The 18,055-nt window shown below is 49.7% G+C and overlaps 1 protein-coding gene and 1 long non-coding RNA gene across 9 annotated transcripts in view; one reads left to right on the top strand and one right to left on the bottom strand.

The window, feature by feature from the left end:
• LOC106982192 (uncharacterized) overlaps positions 1-3,313 on the bottom strand; it is a 38,216-nt gene extending 34,903 nt beyond the window's left edge. For 7 of the 8 annotated variants that reach the window (XR_008291872.1, XR_008291873.1, XR_008291874.1 and 4 more), the window contains exon 1: positions 1,305-3,313. This is a non-coding gene — a long non-coding RNA (uncharacterized LOC106982192). The remainder of the gene's footprint in view (positions 1-1,304) is intronic. The other variant, XR_008291870.1, reaches the window with a different exon arrangement.
• Positions 3,285-17,046, top strand: ERRFI1 (ERBB receptor feedback inhibitor 1). The gene is made up of 4 exons (XM_027060528.2): positions 3,285-3,453; positions 13,107-13,298; positions 13,407-13,483; positions 14,374-17,046. The coding sequence occupies exons 2-4, from the start codon at positions 13,177-13,179 to the stop codon at positions 15,555-15,557; spliced, it is 1,383 nt and encodes a 460-aa protein (XP_026916329.1). The 5' UTR covers positions 3,285-3,453; positions 13,107-13,176; the 3' UTR covers positions 15,558-17,046.
• The last annotated feature ends 1,009 nt before the right edge of the window (positions 17,047-18,055 follow it).

Below are 18,055 nucleotides of genomic sequence, written 5' to 3'. Positions count from 1 at the left end.
CAAGCCATAAAGTGGCATACCAATAAATGACCTATAAGAAATGGAATTTTTCCATTGTCATGTTTTACTGCACACTCAGCCATATATTAGTAAAAGAGGGAAAGTGCATGGTCACATTTATATCATGAATAGACAAAAGTAAACGCTCTAGAACTAAGAGGGTAATCCAGAAAGTGTCTCACTTTAAAACATTTGACTGTTTCTACGGTTAAGACAAAACCATCTATAATCAAGAAGAAAAACACCAAAATGTGCATCTTCTGCAGGATTCAATAACATTCAAACATAAATTTGGATGGGTTGAAAGGCCCCTGTCCAGCATTGGTATTGCTAGACAAGAGAAAAAGGAACAAAATCTTTAGAAAAGCAGTATCTGTGATTCTACGGTTTCTGAGCCAGAACGTCCCCTTGTTCTCACTCCAAGGACAGCTTCTTCTTACACTGAGAAATGGCCAAGTGCAAAGGGACAATCTGGGTCAATGTGATGTAAGTCTAACATTTTAGATGTTATGTTTAGTTTTTTTCATATTAAAAAAATAATCAGCTAATATAAATTCCTTGGGAAGTGCTTCAAAATTAAATGGACTGTGAGAGATGGAAAAAAAAAAAAAGTCTGACTTTAAGCTTCTCTCTCCCTGGAGACAATTTAAAACAAGTTAGGTTCAGTACAAAGAGGATATTTTCCCCCTAAACATCTAGTCTAGTGTTCTAATCTGTTAAAAATCAGTGAATGATCGCCTGATAAACACAAGATGCTAATATTATTGCAAGCTGCTTAGCACCTTCCTTTTAAACTCTTCCCTAAATACAATATCATTGACAGGACAGTATTATTACAAAAGATCACCAATAGACTATTAGATAAAAGATTTGTGGGGTAGGAGTCTCCTCATGTAATTCAGCCACAGCCGAGAGAGCTATATTACATGAACATAACTAGAAGCCAAATCCAGTAAGCTATCAACTATAACTGGGTTTTCCCCCCAAACAAATAGACATAGCTGTTTATTTTGCTCGTTTAACACAGATTAGAAGAGGGGCGCCTAGGTGGCTCTGTCAGTTCAGCGTCTGATTCTTGATCTCAGCTCAGGTTGTGATCTCACAGTGCGTGAGTTCGAGCCCCACATCGGGCTCTGGGCTGATGGTGTGGAGCCTGCTTGGGATTCTGCCTCTCCTTCTCTCTGCCCCTCCCCCCCCCCCCCGGGTGCTTTCTTTCTGTCTCTGTCTCTCTCTCAAAATAAATAAACTTCAAAAAATAAAATAGATCGGAAGAAAAGAATGGATTAATCATATATTATACTCACGTGATTTTTTGATTTTTGACAGCTTCCCAAAACGGGACACCATACGGTTGACAACCGTAGAGTGAGTATCCCGTGGATCTTCTTTCTCTAAAGAAGGGGTGTGTTTGATGGTTGCTCTGGCAATTATCGCTGTTAATGAATAGGGGAATGGAAAAGCATGCCAATAAGGCCAAAGCACAAATTACAACTGTATTGTAGTGGCTTGAATTAGCGTAACGAGGGTTCCTTTCGGATGAAACTTGAGTTCATCTAGGTCCCCATTCAGTAAACGCTCTGCACTGTGAGGCCTGAAAAGATGTTCTCTGGCAAGTTCTCAGGCTAGTTCTTTTTATACACTGATAACAGCATATGGCTAAGTCTTCAACATAAATGACACCAAAATGGGGGAGAACGATCTGGAGTTTCCGCACAGCAAAGAGCCTAATTTGGTGAAGAAAGCCAGAGAGTAGTTGTAACCGATTTCCATCATCCTAAAATAATAACTAAATCAATGGCAAGAAGACCATAAGTTGGTTGACCCGACTCAGGCCCTATGACCCCAGAGCCCCCATAGACCAGAAAAAGCCCATCAGAAAGGAGAGGAGAGCTCTCTGCTAAACATGGGTTTGTCTTGCAACTGAGAGAGGGCAAAGGGATACTTCAGATTTGTGTGTGTGCGTGAAGCCCTTGAATTCAAAACTGGGCCTTTGAATCGGATTTAAAAGGATGTAAGTGAATAACAGGGGAGAAAAGGAAAATCGTTTCATGGAGTGCGTAAGTTAATAGTTAACCTGATAATGAGGTCAGAATCTCATTCTATGTGTTAAACTCCCCCAATTAGGTAGTGCTAACTGTGTAACTCTCGGGCACAACTGCTGAAACCAAGAAGGGGCTCTCCAAGGCGAAGGAGGTCAGCCGGAGGTCTGTGGCCTCTACTTAAAGAGAGAGTACCATTCAGGGGACTGTTCCGGTTAAAACTGGAGGGTTTCTGTCTGTTTGCTTTTTTTCTTACTTTAGTTACTCTTGGTTTGTTATCATTTGTATTATTTATTTTTCGGTTAAACTATAAGCCTAAGTTGCATCACCTTCCAGGGGAGAAGCCTCCTCCTGCAGGCTAGCTGGTGTTTTGTCCTTGGGCATCGCCGGCTACCCGGATGCCCGGAGATGTGGAGAGCAGCGTGGGTCTAATAAGTAAACTCGAGATCGGAGACGGAAGGCGAGGCCCGGTTGGGGCTGGGGGTGCTCCTCCTGGAAGCCACGGGTCAACGGCCACCAGGGCCTGGCCTTGACTTTCAAACATGTGGTCGGAGGAGAGGTGGCCGGGCAGACCCGCGTTAGGAGGGCTCATGAAAGGCCCTCACCAGGGTGGCCACCCTGTCCCGTGCTGTGCCGCTCAGCCCCACGGTGTGCGACTCTGTCCCTCGACGCCCCACACCGTCTCTTAATGTCCCGTGCTGCCCCACTCTGTCCGCACCGTCCCTTGCGGTCCCTCCCACGCCTCGGCCCGCAGGCCTACGGTGCGCGCGGGCCTCCTGCTCGCAAAGGCTCCACTCGCCATGGCCGGGAGTCTGCGGCCACCCGGTCACCCCGCGGCGGCCGCCACGCGGACGGGGAACACCCGCCAAACCCTCCCCGGGGCAGGAAACGACGGGAAACCCCGCTCGAGGCGCGGCGCCGCCTGCGGTTTGGGCGGAACGAGGCCGAGCTGCCCGCACACCTCACAGAAAAGTTCGATGTCAGGACTCCGGGGGAGGCTCGGCAGCTGCCGCTCTGATTGGGCACAGCAAAGGCGCGGAGGCCTCCGAGGCCCAGAATCTTCCCCCTCGGAGACAAAGGCGGCGGCGCCGCCGGGCCGCGCGACGCCGGTGGACCCCGCGCCAGCGCCTGAGCCGCGGCATCGCCCCTTTAAGCGGCGCACGGCCCCGATTGGCCGCGCGGGGGAGGTGGGGCGCCGAGCGTCGACGTCACGGCCCCGCCACTTGCTATATAATGCGGCGTCGGCAGCCGCGCCGACGGCGGCCGAGTGCGAGCGGGGAGCGCGAGCGGGGAGCGGCGGCCAGAGAGCGGCGAGGCGCCTGCGCGGTGTCCGGGCCCCTGAGCCCGCGGCGCTGAGCCAGCCGGGACGGACATGCGCGGGAGGGCGCCGTGGGGCAGCGGCGGCTCCGCGGGGGTAAGGGGCCTGCGGGCTGGGGGTGGGGAGGGGAAGGGAGGGCGGTGCCGCCCCACGCCCCCGCCCCGCCGGGCCCCTGCGCTGGGCTGCGGGCGGCTCCGGACTCTGGGCGGGTCCCCGGGGCGCCGAGTGGGTCGCCGCGACGCGGAGTCTCCCGGGACCGACGGCCGGCCGGGGGGAGGGGCCGGCCCGGGGGCGCTGCGTGGGGGCCGGGGCTGCGGGAGCGGCGGCCTCGGCGTCCTCCTTCCACAATGGGGCTGCGCTCCCCCGGCGCGCGCCGTGTGCCCGTCCGTCGCGTCCCGGACGCTGTGCTGGGGGATGGCCGGCCCCGCGGTCCCCCTGCTCGCGCTCTTCGGAGACGGTGGCTGTCGTCCCCGGCCGGGGTCCTTGAACCCCGCGGAGTAGTTCCGAGCCCCCCTCCGCCTGTCTCGGAATCGTGGTCCTTTGCTCTGAATTCTGCTTCCGAAGGAACTGGGAGCGCAGGGTTCTGGGTTCGGAACGTGAGTGCTCGGTGGGTGTTCCTGCGCGCGCGTGCGTGCGTGTGTGTGTGTGTATCACAGCCTCGTACAAATGAAATGACTTCTTAACCATGATTGGTGCTGTATTGGTGCTTGCTAGGTCTTTATTAGGATTTCGTCACTGCTTGAAAGAAACCAGTCTCTTCCCTGATAAAAAAAAATATGAATAGATTGTTAGTCATAAACTCAAGTGCAGTCAGAATAGACTGTAGCTGTAAAAGAGATGTGTTGGTGACTTGAGGTACACCTGCAACACAGGTAGGGCCGGACTGGTTTCTAAGCAACTGTCAGAGGTGAAGAAAGGTGAGGTTAAAATGCCTTTTCTTCTTCTTTTTCTGAAGAACAGTGTTCTGCACGGTTTTCAACTTTTATAAATGTGTAAGAATGCAAAGGGTGTATGTTTGCTGAGAATACTGAAATATCTAAGTTCACCATACCAAGTCTTGCCTCCCCCCCCCCCCCCCCACCATAATTATAGTTTTAAGCGAGGTTTTGCCTAAACAGACCAGACGGGAGGAGGCCGGGTACCCATTTCACTAAATGACCAAATTTTGCTGAGACAGAATAAAATTTGGTTTCTTGTTAATGGTGCTATGATTGGTTACCAGTATGTTATCAAATAGCATAGTCCCATCTCCTCCAGGTATTAGCAGATCTGGAGAGAAATACATACAGGTTTTAGCCTGAACTTCAGACACTCTTTTGTCATTCTCCTCATTTCACACAGGCTTGTTTTCACCTGTGTGTTTCGTGGGTACTGGCTGATAGGTGCTAAGGTCCTGGACTAAGCATTTATAACCTAACATATATTAGACTGTAAACTCCTTCAGGGCAGGAACTCTTCCTTGTACGGCTTCTATCTCACGCAGCCTTGCGCATAGTTGATGGTTGATAACTAATTGCATGAAAGCACATTTTACGTCTTAAAGCTCAGCAGGATTGGACCAGTCACTGATAAGGGTGGAAAGCAGATCTCTTTATGGCTATTATGAAATGTCTGAATTATTCATATTTTCAACAGATAGGTAAAATTACTGTTTGAGTGAATTGTTTTTCCTCCTTTCAGGTCACAATAGATCCTGGTCCCTCCTACCGTGAGGTTTAATTATACTGTAGACTTGAGTTTTTGTGTGAAAACAGCTCCTAACTGCTGCTTCTCAGAAGTTGAACCAGATAATACTCCCTTTCAGCTAATACTAATGGTAGCTTTTAAAAGCAAGTTGCCTAAATTACAGGTACAATCTAACATGCTTGAAACTGACCTGAATGTCTACATACCATCAGGTTGCTTTAGAAAGGTGAGCAGAGGAGGGGAAGGTGGTGCCAAGGGTAATTCCAGGAATTTGAATGTCATCAGCTCCCTCTGCCAGAGAAACAGCTCTGCTTTTAATCTAAATAAATCTGAATTGGAACCTCATCATCAGGATTCCTTTCGCATCTTTTGGTGCTGGTGTTTGGCCATGCTTTGTACAAGCTAATGAATAACTCACTAGATCACTAGATAAACAAGATCCAGTTGTGGCTTTTCTGGCGTTATCCACACAGCATAAATGCATACTTTGGAAAGGTGGATAAAACTGGTGAGTTTCAGAGTTCTGAACGTTAGTTAGTTGCCAGCGGAACAGAGGAATTTGCTTTAAGGTAGGGAAAAGGTAGTGTGGCCTTCAGGTTTCAGAAGGGAAAAGGATTCTGCAGTTTGGAGCCATTGTTGAGACTTCAGTCCAATTCCATATACTGACAAATTGGGTAGCATTACTAAAAGACCAGCGTTCCAGGCCTAAGTGAGTGTATTTGTCAAACCCGGGCCTCTGGCTGTGTGAGTTTTAGCCCTTGTCCACTGCAGAGTGTCATGGTTCAGCATGACAGAGGAAGCAGGAGGATGGTAAGGATGAGAAGACATTGTCCAGAGCTTTTATTGAAGATCCACAGAACATGAAATTGACCAGCTAGAGATTATTTAAAATACCATTTCCCTGTGCCTGGAATGCTCTTCTGACTCCTCGCATGGCTGCCTCTTTTTCATCCTTAAATTTCAGTTTAGAAAGTCACCTCAGAGAGGTCTTCCCTAACCGCCTGCGTACATCCGGTCTCCCTTCCTGATCCTCCCTTGGAAGTTATCACAATCGGAAATTGCTTGCTTGCTGGTTGTCTCCTCATTAGGTTGAGACTTCCTCAGGCAGCGGCCCTGTCTCCTTCACTAGCATAGCATCTACTCCAGAATAAGCATCTGATAACGACTTGTGAAAATAATTCATCCTTGCTTCCTAAGAATTTGTGAGTGAAACCCTGTGAGTGGAGCTCTGATCTCTGTGATTGACTTGTGATGAGGTCTCGTACATTTCACTCGGCCATTCCTGCATCAGTTTCCCAAGAACATTGGCAAGAGAAGGGGGTTGTTGCCTAAAATGAAGATGCTTTGGAGAGGAGAAGAGAGGCCTGGAAGGATCTCAGGAAGTGCTGGGTCATAGGGCAGAAGAGCCCCGATGGCCCTTCTGCGAACAGGAAGATGTTTTCACTTCCTCATCCGCAAAATGGACAGTGTCATCCCTGCCTCCTCTTCCAGGGATGTTGTGGGGATCAGGTGAGCTAATGTGTCAGAAAGTGCTTTGTAATTTGTAGCATGCTTTACAAATACAAGATATTCTGTTACTAAGTTCCAGATTTGAAAATAGAGCCTGATTATAATGCCATCGCTGGGATCTGTGCTGGGAGAGTATATTAAAAGGAGGCCCGTTGGGTATATTGTAATATCCCCTTTTTATGGGTAAAGACAGATCCGTGTGATCCCAGATATCATGTTGTAACGGGTTATGTAATGGTGGGGCATCAGTGTATCATTAAAGATTGAGGGCTTCAAAAGAACTGCTTGAAGTGGTCACAGAATATAAGAGTCATACCTTCACCCACCCTTCTAGAGGATACATAGGCCAGATGCACAGTTCATAACTTTCACAGGAGAATTTGAGGGAGGTGAAGTAAAACAGGAAATTTCACAGTCCACGGGTTACCCAAGAAAAACTAGTACCAGGCAGCAAATCCCCAGGACAGTCTGCCTGAGCCACCCTTAACATGAGCCTTGTAGTGGGTCAGACCTTATTCCCAGTCTGAAGAGCCTGAGGGGCGTGGAGGCCCAGCGGTGTGGTGGTGAGAGCCTGGCTTAGCTGTCAGCCCCACAGCTCACCAGCTATGACCCTGGAGCAAGTTACTCACCTCCAAGTGCCTCCAGCCCCGCATCTGTAAATGAAGGTAATGGTAGTAACCCGCCCCACACGGTTGTTGAGAAGATTAAATAAGTTATACATATAAATCACCCAGAACAATGCCTGTCAGATGAGTTTATTATTCTTACTGGCTTTATGTTCATTGTAACAATCTGGAGTTACCCATTGGGTGACTCCAGTGCTCATTAAGTAAATTTAAAGTTTTAAAGACTCCTTTCCCATCATTAGACTATTGTGCTCGTTGTCATTAAGATTAGAATAGAACCCACGTATCTTTTCCATTTGGAAATCTACTATGTGTGTGTCTAAAAGGAATAATATTTTCCCATCCTGTGTGTGTGTGTATGTGTGTGTGTGTGTGTGTATTGCTGCTGGTCGGGGCACTCTGTAGGAAGAGTTACAAAGGACAAGAGACTATCCCTGCTCTCGTACATTTCTGCCGTTGCGCGAAGATTGTGTGGGACACTAAGTGAATCAAAAGGCTATTGATGACTATGGCAGTGGAACGAATAGGTTTTTTGTTAGTTTGCCGTTTCTTAAAATACTCAGCTAGAAAATACTCTGGATTAGTCCAGAAATTAGGTCACTTAGCTTTGATTTCAGCAGTCTGAAGGCAAATTATTTTCCTTGTTGCCTCAGTTTTCACCACCTACAAGTGGGTCGTTCTGTGCTCCCACGCTGGACAGAGGTGAGGACTGGGGCTGCAGGGGAGAGAATGTTCCTCTCACCACGTAGAACCGTCTCCATCGCTGCTGAAACCGGCACGCTTACCTGGAACTCACGCAGGAGAATTCCAATTACATTTTATTTATTAACTTAATATAAAAGACATTACGTTCTCTATGCTTTTGCTGTGAAGGCCATTTATGCTTTCTGTGACAGCAGGGGACCACAAAGGACATTTCTGAACCTCCCCCTTCACTCCCTTCGTCCAAATTGCAGTCTGTCAAAGGGAAATCTGAGAAAAAGCCCGAGTTAGGGCCTTTGATTGTGAAGAGTCCTTTGCTAGTAAGTAAACTCAGATCACGCAGCACCCTAACTGTCGTAAACACTGAATGTGTTCGATGAATACTGAATCAGTAAGTTTCTCGTATTACTAATAAAAGTTACAATTCTGTAAAACGGCTAAACTAGATGTTCAGTGTGTCAAATAGCTTGGGTGCTAGTGCTTTAGACACTGATCACAATAAAAGTCATGGATTTTGTTTTGTTTTTAATGTTCTGAAAGGTGATTATTTTAGGCATTTTCAGACTGAAGATAAACACGCAGATGTTGGTTGGTTTGGTTGGCTTATCCGAAATCATGGGATTTGTCATGCTCCAAAATCAGTTTCTTTTTACAAATTTTTGGCTCTAAGTAGGATTATCTTTTATCTCCCTTGGTAAGGAAATAGTCGTGTAGGTAGTTGTTAAATAAGGTTGAAAAGACCCATTTATCACCCTGAATAAACAGAAATCAGGTTCTCAAACCAGATTGAGAGAAGGAAATTACATCACACTTTTAAATAAGGAAGCACTGGGCAGAACTGGGTGAGTTGTATGACAAAAATGTGCCCCTCCCCCTCTTGTGGATTGCTTCTGAGATTTATTAATGAGATCTGGTGGCAAGGTAAACACATGTAGGTTACCCTCTGAAGGTAGCCTCGTTTAAAAAAAAAAAAACGTTTTCGAAGTGACTTCCCTCAAGCTAAAGGCATGTGATTTCACCTTAATAAAGCATGTATGTATGCTCTGTGGTGGTAGCCTTTTTTGTTTTCTTTAAGGAAAGTGACCTTAAATTTAGCAACAAAAACAGTAGGTACAAAAAGGAAGAGTGTGGAAGAGAAGGTGAAATTCGTTATTTTCAGAAAGCTCTTCCCTGGTTGCTTAAGTAAATATACAGTAACAGAAACCAGTCTGCAAATGGTCCATTTTAGGTTTTGGAAATGAATTTAATGCAAATGCCTTGCCTGCTGCTTCCCTGAACTTGTTACATTATTATCAGGAGGTTTATCCCTTAGTTTGCTGATTTACAGTAAACGTGAATCTGTCCTGTCATTACTTTTTTAAAAACGAGATTAGTATTTTCTCAGTATCGATTTAGTAAATATTTACTAGAAATGAATGACACCAGGATCTACCCGGGAGTGGAGGTGGGGGGAGGGTCCCAAAAGATTTGGAGGATGGGTAAGGAGTCAGGGCATGGCACAAAACAGCGCAAGAGTGGAGACCCCGCTGTGGCTTTTCAGGAGGGAAGTGGTGAGTGGAGAAGGTGGTGTGACAGATGGCCTCCAAGGACAAGGTGGATTCTAACAGATTTGGGGAAGACAGAAGCCGGAGTTTGAAAAAGGTGGGTCAGGGTCTGCCTTGTTTTCAAGGCCATAACCTGAAGGGCTTTGATTTAGAAGCCCTTGAAGATTTTTGAGCAGTGGAAGATCTGAATTTGAGCTCCAGGTCAGGAATATTGATCTGGTCCTGGTGTGTAGGCTGGATTAGGTATTTTCACACGCAGGGCAGTGTGGTTCCAGTGAACGGAAGGAAGACGGGTTTGAGAAGCTGCATAGAAATAGGCTATGGAACTTGGTCGTTGAATGTATACCTGTAACTCAGGTTAAGAGTGGTGCCTGTGGAAGCTTGATCCTCCGATCCTCGCAGACCCCGAACTGGTTTGGGAAGGGGGATGGGGTGTGAAGTAAGTGACAGGAGTTCGGTCTGTAGAGTTGCAGATGCCAGAGGACCGTCCAAGTGGAAAGATAATCACCAGACAATAGGAAATGCAAAGTGGAAGCTTGAGCCGGGGCTGGAGTGGAGATCCAGGAGAGGGAGGAGCTGTCTGGTAGAGTTGGAGCCATCGCAGTGGATCAAAACTGGGGTGGGGGGGGGCGAGGGTTGCGAGGAGAGAAAATAGAGGGAGGGCTGCCGCAGGAAACAGATGGTTTTAGGGGATATTATATTTTGTCTTGAAGTTTTTTAAAAAAGTGATGTTAATAAGAAAAAGTCGTTCATATCTGGGATTGCTATTTAACTGACTAGTTGATGGATTTTAGGAAAGTTCTTACACCCAAGGTCATTTAGGTCCCGTCCTACACCGCGCTGCCTGCGTGCACATTCTCCTTCCTACTTTGTGTTTCGTCCAAGAATGCCATCTTGTACTTAGAGACTCCGATCTGCGCACGTACGCGTGTTTCTGCCGTTGCTGCCTAACGAATTGTCAGGTAGACTTAGTTTGACAGTCACACTGGAACAAGATTCGAAACACTGGCTCAGTGGTGTTTCTTTTTGACTTGACGTTGACCTGGCTGATCTTCCCCTAGGAGGAGTGCATATGGAAGGCTTTGGGGAGTTCGGAGTTCGGAGGGAGGCGGGGAAGAGGTGGCTTCCTGCCTCCGCTGGCTTCCCCAGGAACACGCAGGAAACGCTTGCTCCCAAACCTACGGCACGTCCCCCTTCCCGAGTCTGCAGTTGGAAGTTATTTTCCAAAAGAGAACACGAAGCTCGCTTCTCCGAGCAGCAAGTAGGAAGTCCGGACAGTTTCATAACATGGCCCATTCACAATTCCCCATTGAAATGTGGAGGCAGGGTCACCTTCTATGAATACACAAAGACACTATTGTGGTCAGAAGTGAGCTGGCTTAGTGAACACAATTCTTTTTATACTAAAAAAATTTTTTGCTTAAGAAAGCTAACATGTCGGTGATGGGAACAATGAATAAAAAATAACTTTCGAGGACGTATACGAAATTTTAAGGGGCCACTGAAATGTGAGTTTAGAATTCCGAGGCCACTCCAGCAGAGGCGATAGTTACACAATCATTCTGTTGAAAGCTAAGATTTAGATGGCATTAGGAGGCTGACACACAGTAATTACGAGAGCACTCGCTGGCCTGCAGACAGGTGGGGGTTGGGCCTCCAGAATCCCCCGCAGCATTTTCCTGTAATCTGGATGAGTGATCTCCAAACGTGTGCTTTCAAACTACTTAAATACCATATTCTTCTTCCTATCTGGCCTTTCGTTTTTACATCACCCTGGATGCTTGCCCCGTGGTCTTGCCCCAGCTTGCGCGGCGCTGGGGGAAAGCGCCACATACCTACAGGCCAGGTGCCTGGAGGGAGCCCCAAGCAGTGTTTTCTAAAAATGGGCTTTCAAAAAAAATTTTTTTGTAGATTTCCTTAATCCAGGTGAGGTAAGAACACAACGTGTTTGATTTCAATCCTCTAAAGACCAAAAATGACAAATCAAAAGACGACCTGCCACTAACTTAGATTTCTTAAATGGCGGGTGGTTGTTTTTTTCCCCCCTGTTCTTCATCCTGTATCTTTGAGCAATGGATCACAGAAAAAGGATGCTTGACTCTTTGAAATAATGTTTGAAACCTATTTAAGTCTCTGCCTAACGTATCGAGGCAGCTGGCTTTAGGAGGGTAAAAAGGTGAGGACCAGTGACCAGGACCCATCTGCACTTTGTCCCTGAAACTTTGCTGCTGGCTCTCCATTTCCTTTTGTGTGAAAACCAAACGGTAAACACTCGCAGACTATGTTTTAGCTCTGTAGCTAAAAAAAAAAAAAAAAAGACTGTGCTTTATTCATTGTAGACGTTGGATGCTAACGATGGTAAAAGTCAGATGGGGTCGGGTAGTAATCGTCCAGCGAGCATTCACCTCTTGAACACTTCCGGTGTTCCAGGTAGTGATGATCGGGACCCAGCCTCTTTCCTGGACTTGCAGTCTAGCGGGTGACAGATTTGTCCATACAACAACAACAAAATGGCCCGTGTACCCCCTCCACCCTCCACCGCGGATGTTTCGCTCATCTGAGTCACCCCGGGTCCTTGGCACACCACTCGGCTCTCAGGGGGCGCACACCTGCTTGGTGAGAGAATGGGAAAGCCTCGCCAGGTGGCTGTGCACATCCCAGAGGGGGTCAGTGTTGCACAGAGAGTTGACACGTTGCGTCCTAGTGTCTACAAGAAAAAGTCTCGACTGGCTATGAGCAAACATGAATATCTGAAGAAAGCGGAGATGGATGCTAACGAACCCTTCTAGAAAGAGGGTGTGGGGCCTGGGGGACCGCAGACACTGGCCATCTGACAGGGACGAGGGCCCTCACACTGAGGCACTACTAGATTGAGGAAAAGGCGCCCGCTTCACCTCTGTAATCCTTGCCTTGCAGCGAGGCAAGACTCGGATCCCCAGGCACTTCGTGCAGAAGAATGTGAAGAATGTGCCTTTAAGTTTGTCTTTCTAGAGGGAGGAGGAAGCTGTCCAGTCCTCCGACAAAGCTAGTGGCCTTGCAGAACTTGATTTTTACAGGGTAATGGAAATTAGTATCTTCACCTGGAACTCTTTCTTGATTCTCACACAGGCAGTACCTGGAGAATTTGTCCTCCTGGGGCCAAGCCTGAACTACAGCCTGTAGACAGCTGCCAGGCAGGGGGGTAACCTGGGGCCGCAGCAGGATCTCTCGTTCTGTCGAAGCTCTGGGTTTTAGTGAACGTTCGAGCTGCAGTACTGAACGCAGTAATTTCTGAGATCGCTTTGTTGGCTGGGGGGACGGCGAGCCCCATGGCCGTGACCTCTGCACCCTGGAAGGTCGGATGGGAAGCTAGGGAACTGCATGCTGGGGACGGTGAGCGCGATGTGCTGTGTGGCTGTGTGGCCGCAGTGGGAGTCCACTGTTGCCCATCGTACATTATAGCTCACTTTGCTGAAAACGTTTCACAGCTTTCATTAGTATTTCCCCCCAAAATTGTTCTTAGTGTCTCCATTTAAGTACCATCATGAGAAGTGAGAATTCGCTCATGCGAAGATGTCGGAATTGAATGAACGCCTGTCACTACGCTTTTCTGCCCGGCATCCCCTGAAGTTCTCTGGTACTAGCTAGTGTGGGTATTTCGGAATTGTTTATTCTCTCGTCTTTTTGTCATCCCCACCCCTAGGGACCTCGAGCTGCTGGTTGGTGACAGATCCCTAGGCGTCCCCAGTGAGAGACCTCCAGAGTAAGGCACAATGTCCACAGCAGGAGTTGCTGCCCAGGAGATTCGAGTCCCGTTGAAAACCGGATTCCTGCACGATGGCCAAGCCTTAAGGACCGTGAGGGCCTGCTGGGGCGGCCGCAGCGAGTTTGAAAAGTGAGTGCGGGACGGAACGTCCCCTGGAATCTCCCAGCCTGTGATTTTAAAACAAGACCGAGAATATGGTGGCTACTCACGATCAAGGTGTTTTTCCTTCCCTTTCAGTCACTTTTTGAACATCGACCCGATAACCATGGCCTACAGCCTCAACTCTTCGGCCCAGGAGCACCTCACATCTCTTGGTACGTGTCCTGAAACTCCACGGGGAGGGAGCTGGTGCTTCAAGGGGAAGTTGACAGTGGGGATGGTGCCGGTGCATCCTCCGGGGTGACTTTTAAGCGAGGAAGCCACCTGAACTATTTCCAGCAGTAGCCTGACCCCTAGTGGCGGCAGGTTCTGAAGAGAACGCGTTGGGCCCTCAGCCTCCCCGCCTTCACCCTGACTCACTGATGCCCTGACGACCTGGGTGCAGAAGCGCCGTCGTTCACAGTCCGCGGGTTCTAAGCCCGGCTCTGTTCCATGTTTAACTTGTGGAGACCTTGGGCCAGATCCCTCCCCTTTCTTACTGGTGTTGGATCCCCGTGTGAGGGAGATCAGGGAGTGTACGTGTGGATGAACACTTGCGAGGGTGTTCTCTGCTGTCTGGTGCTTGTGACGTGACCGCTGTGGTCCTGAGATTTTTGTCAAGAGCGCGTAGCGCATCGCAGGCAGGTCCACACTCTCCTAATGCCGTGACGGCTCCAACCGTGAGGACCCGGTCTTATCTCCCTCACAGCCTGCGTGCCTCGTATTGTCGCGTCTCTTAAATGGCTAGGCCGGTGTGGTGTGGTATTCACGTAAATTATATGCTGCTCCCTTCTGCGAATTTTGCGCACGTCACCAGACCTGCCCGAGATGTGTGGGTGTGCACCGTGCACACAGCCAAGGAAGATAGAAGAGATAATTTGTTCTTTGAACCAGATCATGTGCATTAGCAATCTTCTGGCCTCTAATTACACCTGTGGCCGTCGCCTGGGTGTCCTCGGGATTGCCGCGACCGAGCGTCGGATACCCCAGCAGAAAGCTGCCGGAGCCCGGGCGGCTGGGGAGGGCACGGCGGCTCTTTGGCTAACCTCTGTCTCGTGCATTCCAGGGCGCGCTGCGACGTCCACGCCAAGGAGCGGCAGCCACTTTGCAGAGCACGGCCCCTCCCAGAAGCCCAGCTTGGCCCCTCTTATCATTCCCCCGGGCGAGCACCCGGGACCGCGGGAAGAGGAGCGAGTCGCGTGTGGTTTTAGGAAACTCTCGGTGAACGGCGTGTGCGCTTCTCCCCCTCCGCTCACGCCCATAAAGAGCCCCGCTTCCCCCTTCCCCTGCACGGCCCTCTGTGAACGCGGTTCCCGGCCCCTCCCGCCACTGCCCATCTCCGAAGACCTCTCTCTGGACGAGACAGACTGCGAGGTCGAGTTCCTAACCAGCTCGGACACGGACTTCCTCTTGGAAGACTGTACGCTTTCTGGCTTCAAATATGATGTTCCTGGCAGGCGAAGCTTCCGTGGGTGTGGACAGATCAACTACGCGTATTTTGATACCCCAGCTGTCTCCGCGGCAGATCTCAGCCAGGCGCCTGAGCAGAATGGAGGTGTGCAAAATTCAAATCCTCCTCTGCCTCAGACCCACCGGAGATTAAGAAGGTCTCATTCGGGACCAGCTGGATCCTTCAACAAGCCGGCCATCAGGATATCCAGCTACATCCACAGAGCGTCTCCGAACTCCGACGAAGACAAACCCGAGGTGCCCCCCAGGGTCCCCATTCCTCCTCGGCCCGTGAAGCCAGATTACAGAAGGTGGTCGGCGGAAGTCACTTCTAGCACCTACAGCGACGAAGACCGGCCTCCCAAGGTACCACCGAGAGAACCATTATCACGGAGTAACTCCCGCACGCCAAGCCCCAAAAGCCTTCCGTCTTACCTCAATGGGGTCATGCCCCCCACGCAGAGCTTTGCCCCTGACCCCAAGTACGTGAGCAGCAAAGCTCTGCAGAGACAGAACAGCGAAGGGTCTGCCAGTAAGGCTCCCTGCATCCTGCCCGTCATCGAAAACGGGAAGAAGGTGAGCTCGACACACTATTACCTACTACCTGAGAGACCGCCGTACCTGGACAAGTTTGAAAAGTTTTTCCGGGAAGCAGAGGAAACAAACTCAAGCACCCACACCCAGCCGCTGTCTGCTGACCGCGGTACAGCCTCGGCCGCAGAAAAGCTGGACTCCAAGACAAGACTGGACCTGGGGGGCCACGTGAGGCGTAAACACTCGTCCTACGTGGTTTCTCCTTAGGCTTCGGCGTCGCGGGTCAGCGGGGGTTCCGTGGGAGCGAGTGGCTCCCCAGCCGCCCTCCAGGCCGGTTGAGGTTCGCAGGAAGAGGTCTCGGATTGCAGAACAGAGCAGCTGAACCCTCCGTCTTAGAAAGGGTAGGGGCGGTCGCGGGGCGATCTCGGGCCGAGAATCCCCGATCGTGCCGGCGTTGGAGAAAAGTCTGTTCCGGTCCGTAATTTAAAAGTGGGCGGGCAGGCAGGGAAGGCTGGGGAACCTTGGACATGTGCATACATTATAGGCCTGTGTAGAAACTCGTGCTGTAACCATAGACCGTAGCTGCAGGGTAACCAATTAGTTGCTACCTTAGAGTAATATATATTCAAGATGGTAAAAGCTGGGGGGCAACTCCTGACTGAAAATTGAGCGAATGGAAGAAAACACAGTATTGTTTAGATCAGAATCATTAAAAAAAAAAAAAAAAAAAATTTTATTTTTTTTTTTTTTTTTTTTTTTTTTTTTTTAGTTTAGTAACTTTGAAGCATTCAGGCTCCTGGGCCCTGTGATGTTCTCCTTTAAACTTTGCAAGCAGCCTTTGTCCCCCAGGGCAGGGCGCAGTCCCTGCCGAGGCTCTGCCTGCCCAGCCTAAAAGTCACCCCGAGACCCGGCTCCTTCCGTTTCATTCCAGGGAGGACAGCAGCGTATCTGGCAGCCACACGTGCCCTGCTTCTCGAAAGATGCGAAGCTAGCAGAATTCGCACGTCCGTTCTCCCTACGGTCCCGGCTCTGTTCTGCCCGCCACGGTGGCCCGGTCTGGCATGCACCTCGCAGCCACAGGGGCACCGTGCTAGACTCCCCTGGACCAGCAGACCGGTCGCCAGGGCTCCGGGCGTCCCGTTGAAGCGATCGTGAAACCGCCGGCCACGTAACCGAGTCCCTGGGGGGGCCTGTGTTGCGTTTCCGTGTCGGTTTCCGTAGACTGTGTGAATGAACATGGACAGCACAAGCTGGCCTTGTGTTGCTGGTTCCCGTTCAGTATTTCCTAGGGGCGGTGTGCCTTCCACGTAAAACGCTTTTGCCCAGTAGCGCAGCGTGTTTTAATGCCACAGGCCACGTCCGCGTCGCTCCGCTTTGGAGACCCTCCCGGCTGCCGCTTCCTTTGGATTCGGTGAGACCCGCAGCCTGCGCTCAGACACCTGCGTGCTTCGATGCATGTATCTTGTGTAGACAAGCACGAAAGAGAAGGTGCTCACTAACGGAGGTACATTACTGCAATGTTCTCTTAACAGTTAAACAAGCTGTTTACAATTCAAACTGCTGAATATTTGAGCTATTTAAAGCTTATATTTTAGTATGAACTACATGAAGGTTGAGACATGCTTTAGAAAAATGCACTGATTTCTGCATTACGTGTACAGTGTTGGACAAAGGATTTTATTCATTTTTGTTGCATTATTTTGAATATTGTCTTTCCATTTTAATAAAGTTATAATACTATTTATGACACCGTTAACCGCGTTTCTTGCCTAAGCTCTTCTATAAAACTTGATGTCTCCAGTACGTTCACAGCCATTACCGTCTTTAAGCACAAGGGAAAGTTTTTTTGCAGCCTCATAAATGCTTGAAATTTATGGTTGGTCCCTAAAATGAAAGTAACTTGAGCAATTAATGTTTAATATTATACGAATGCACAGTGAAGACAGCTGGGCTGTCCGTATTTCCCTTTAACAGTTCAGAAAGGGAGCAAGGGGCAGATGCTGGGGTGTCCCTGTCAAAGCAGGTCCTGCCTAGGGAGGGGCTCCCCCGTCAAGGGGAACGTACGGAAGAAACGAGCGTAGGTACAAACTGGACGTGACTTTGAGTTTCAGGACTAGGTCCGGGTTGTTGGGGGCCCTTGGGAGGCTCTGCTTCTTGCTTGATGTGAGGCCACCAAAGGAACCCCAGCCCGTCCTGGCCTCTCACAAAGAGGACGGACCTGCTTCTCGCAGCTTCTAGGTGCAGGAGGAAGCTGGGCCTCTGTGCTTGAGGGCGCCCCTCCCCGGTGCCGTGGGGCTCTGCACCCGGCTCCCCCCTCTCCTGGGCCCTGTAGCCAAAACCCAGCTGCTCCTCCCACTCCCCAGGCTGCTGGGCAATATGGTGAAGCTCTCCATGACCTTCACTGAACTTGGTATCCTCCACAGTCGGGAGTGAGGACTCGGAGGTCAGTGAGCTGGGCTGGAAGGCCACCTCCACCTCCGTCTGTGTTGGGCAGATTCTTTTCATTATTTTTCTAATGTTTATTTTTGAGAGCGCGAGCAGGGGAGGGATGGGGTAGGAGTGGACAGAAGATCCAAAGCGAGCTCTGCGCTGACAATAGCCCTGTGTGGGGCTCGAACTCACAAACCAGATCATGATCTGAGCCGAAGTTAGACGCTTAACCAGCTGAGCCACCCAGGTGCCCCAGTGCTGGGCATATTCTTTAAAATCTCAGTCCTTGGGTAAAACTTGTTGGGGGGGAGGGTTGGGGGGGCCATGATACCCAC

The sequence above is a fragment of the Acinonyx jubatus genome, chromosome C1 (assembly GCF_027475565.1).
Source record: "Acinonyx jubatus isolate Ajub_Pintada_27869175 chromosome C1, VMU_Ajub_asm_v1.0, whole genome shotgun sequence".
Taxonomy (NCBI): Eukaryota; Metazoa; Chordata; class Mammalia; order Carnivora; family Felidae; genus Acinonyx; species Acinonyx jubatus.
The sequence above is the reverse complement of the archived record's forward strand: the minus strand, read 5'-3'. Positions and strand labels throughout refer to the sequence as shown.

What these genes read in the sequence shown, in the direction of transcription:
- ERRFI1 (XM_027060528.2), top strand. Translation starts at nt 13,177, where the DNA reads ATGTCCACAGCAGGAGTTGCTGCCCAGGAGATTCGAGTCCCGTTGAAA. An exon ending in GGCCGCAGCGAGTTTGAAAA is followed by an intron (nt 13,299 to 13,406) that starts GTGAGTGCGGGA and finishes CTTCCCTTTCAG; the next exon opens with TCACTTTTTGAACATCGACC. An exon ending in GGAGCACCTCACATCTCTTG is followed by an intron (nt 13,484 to 14,373) that starts GTACGTGTCCTG and finishes CGTGCATTCCAG; the next exon opens with GGCGCGCTGCGACGTCCACG.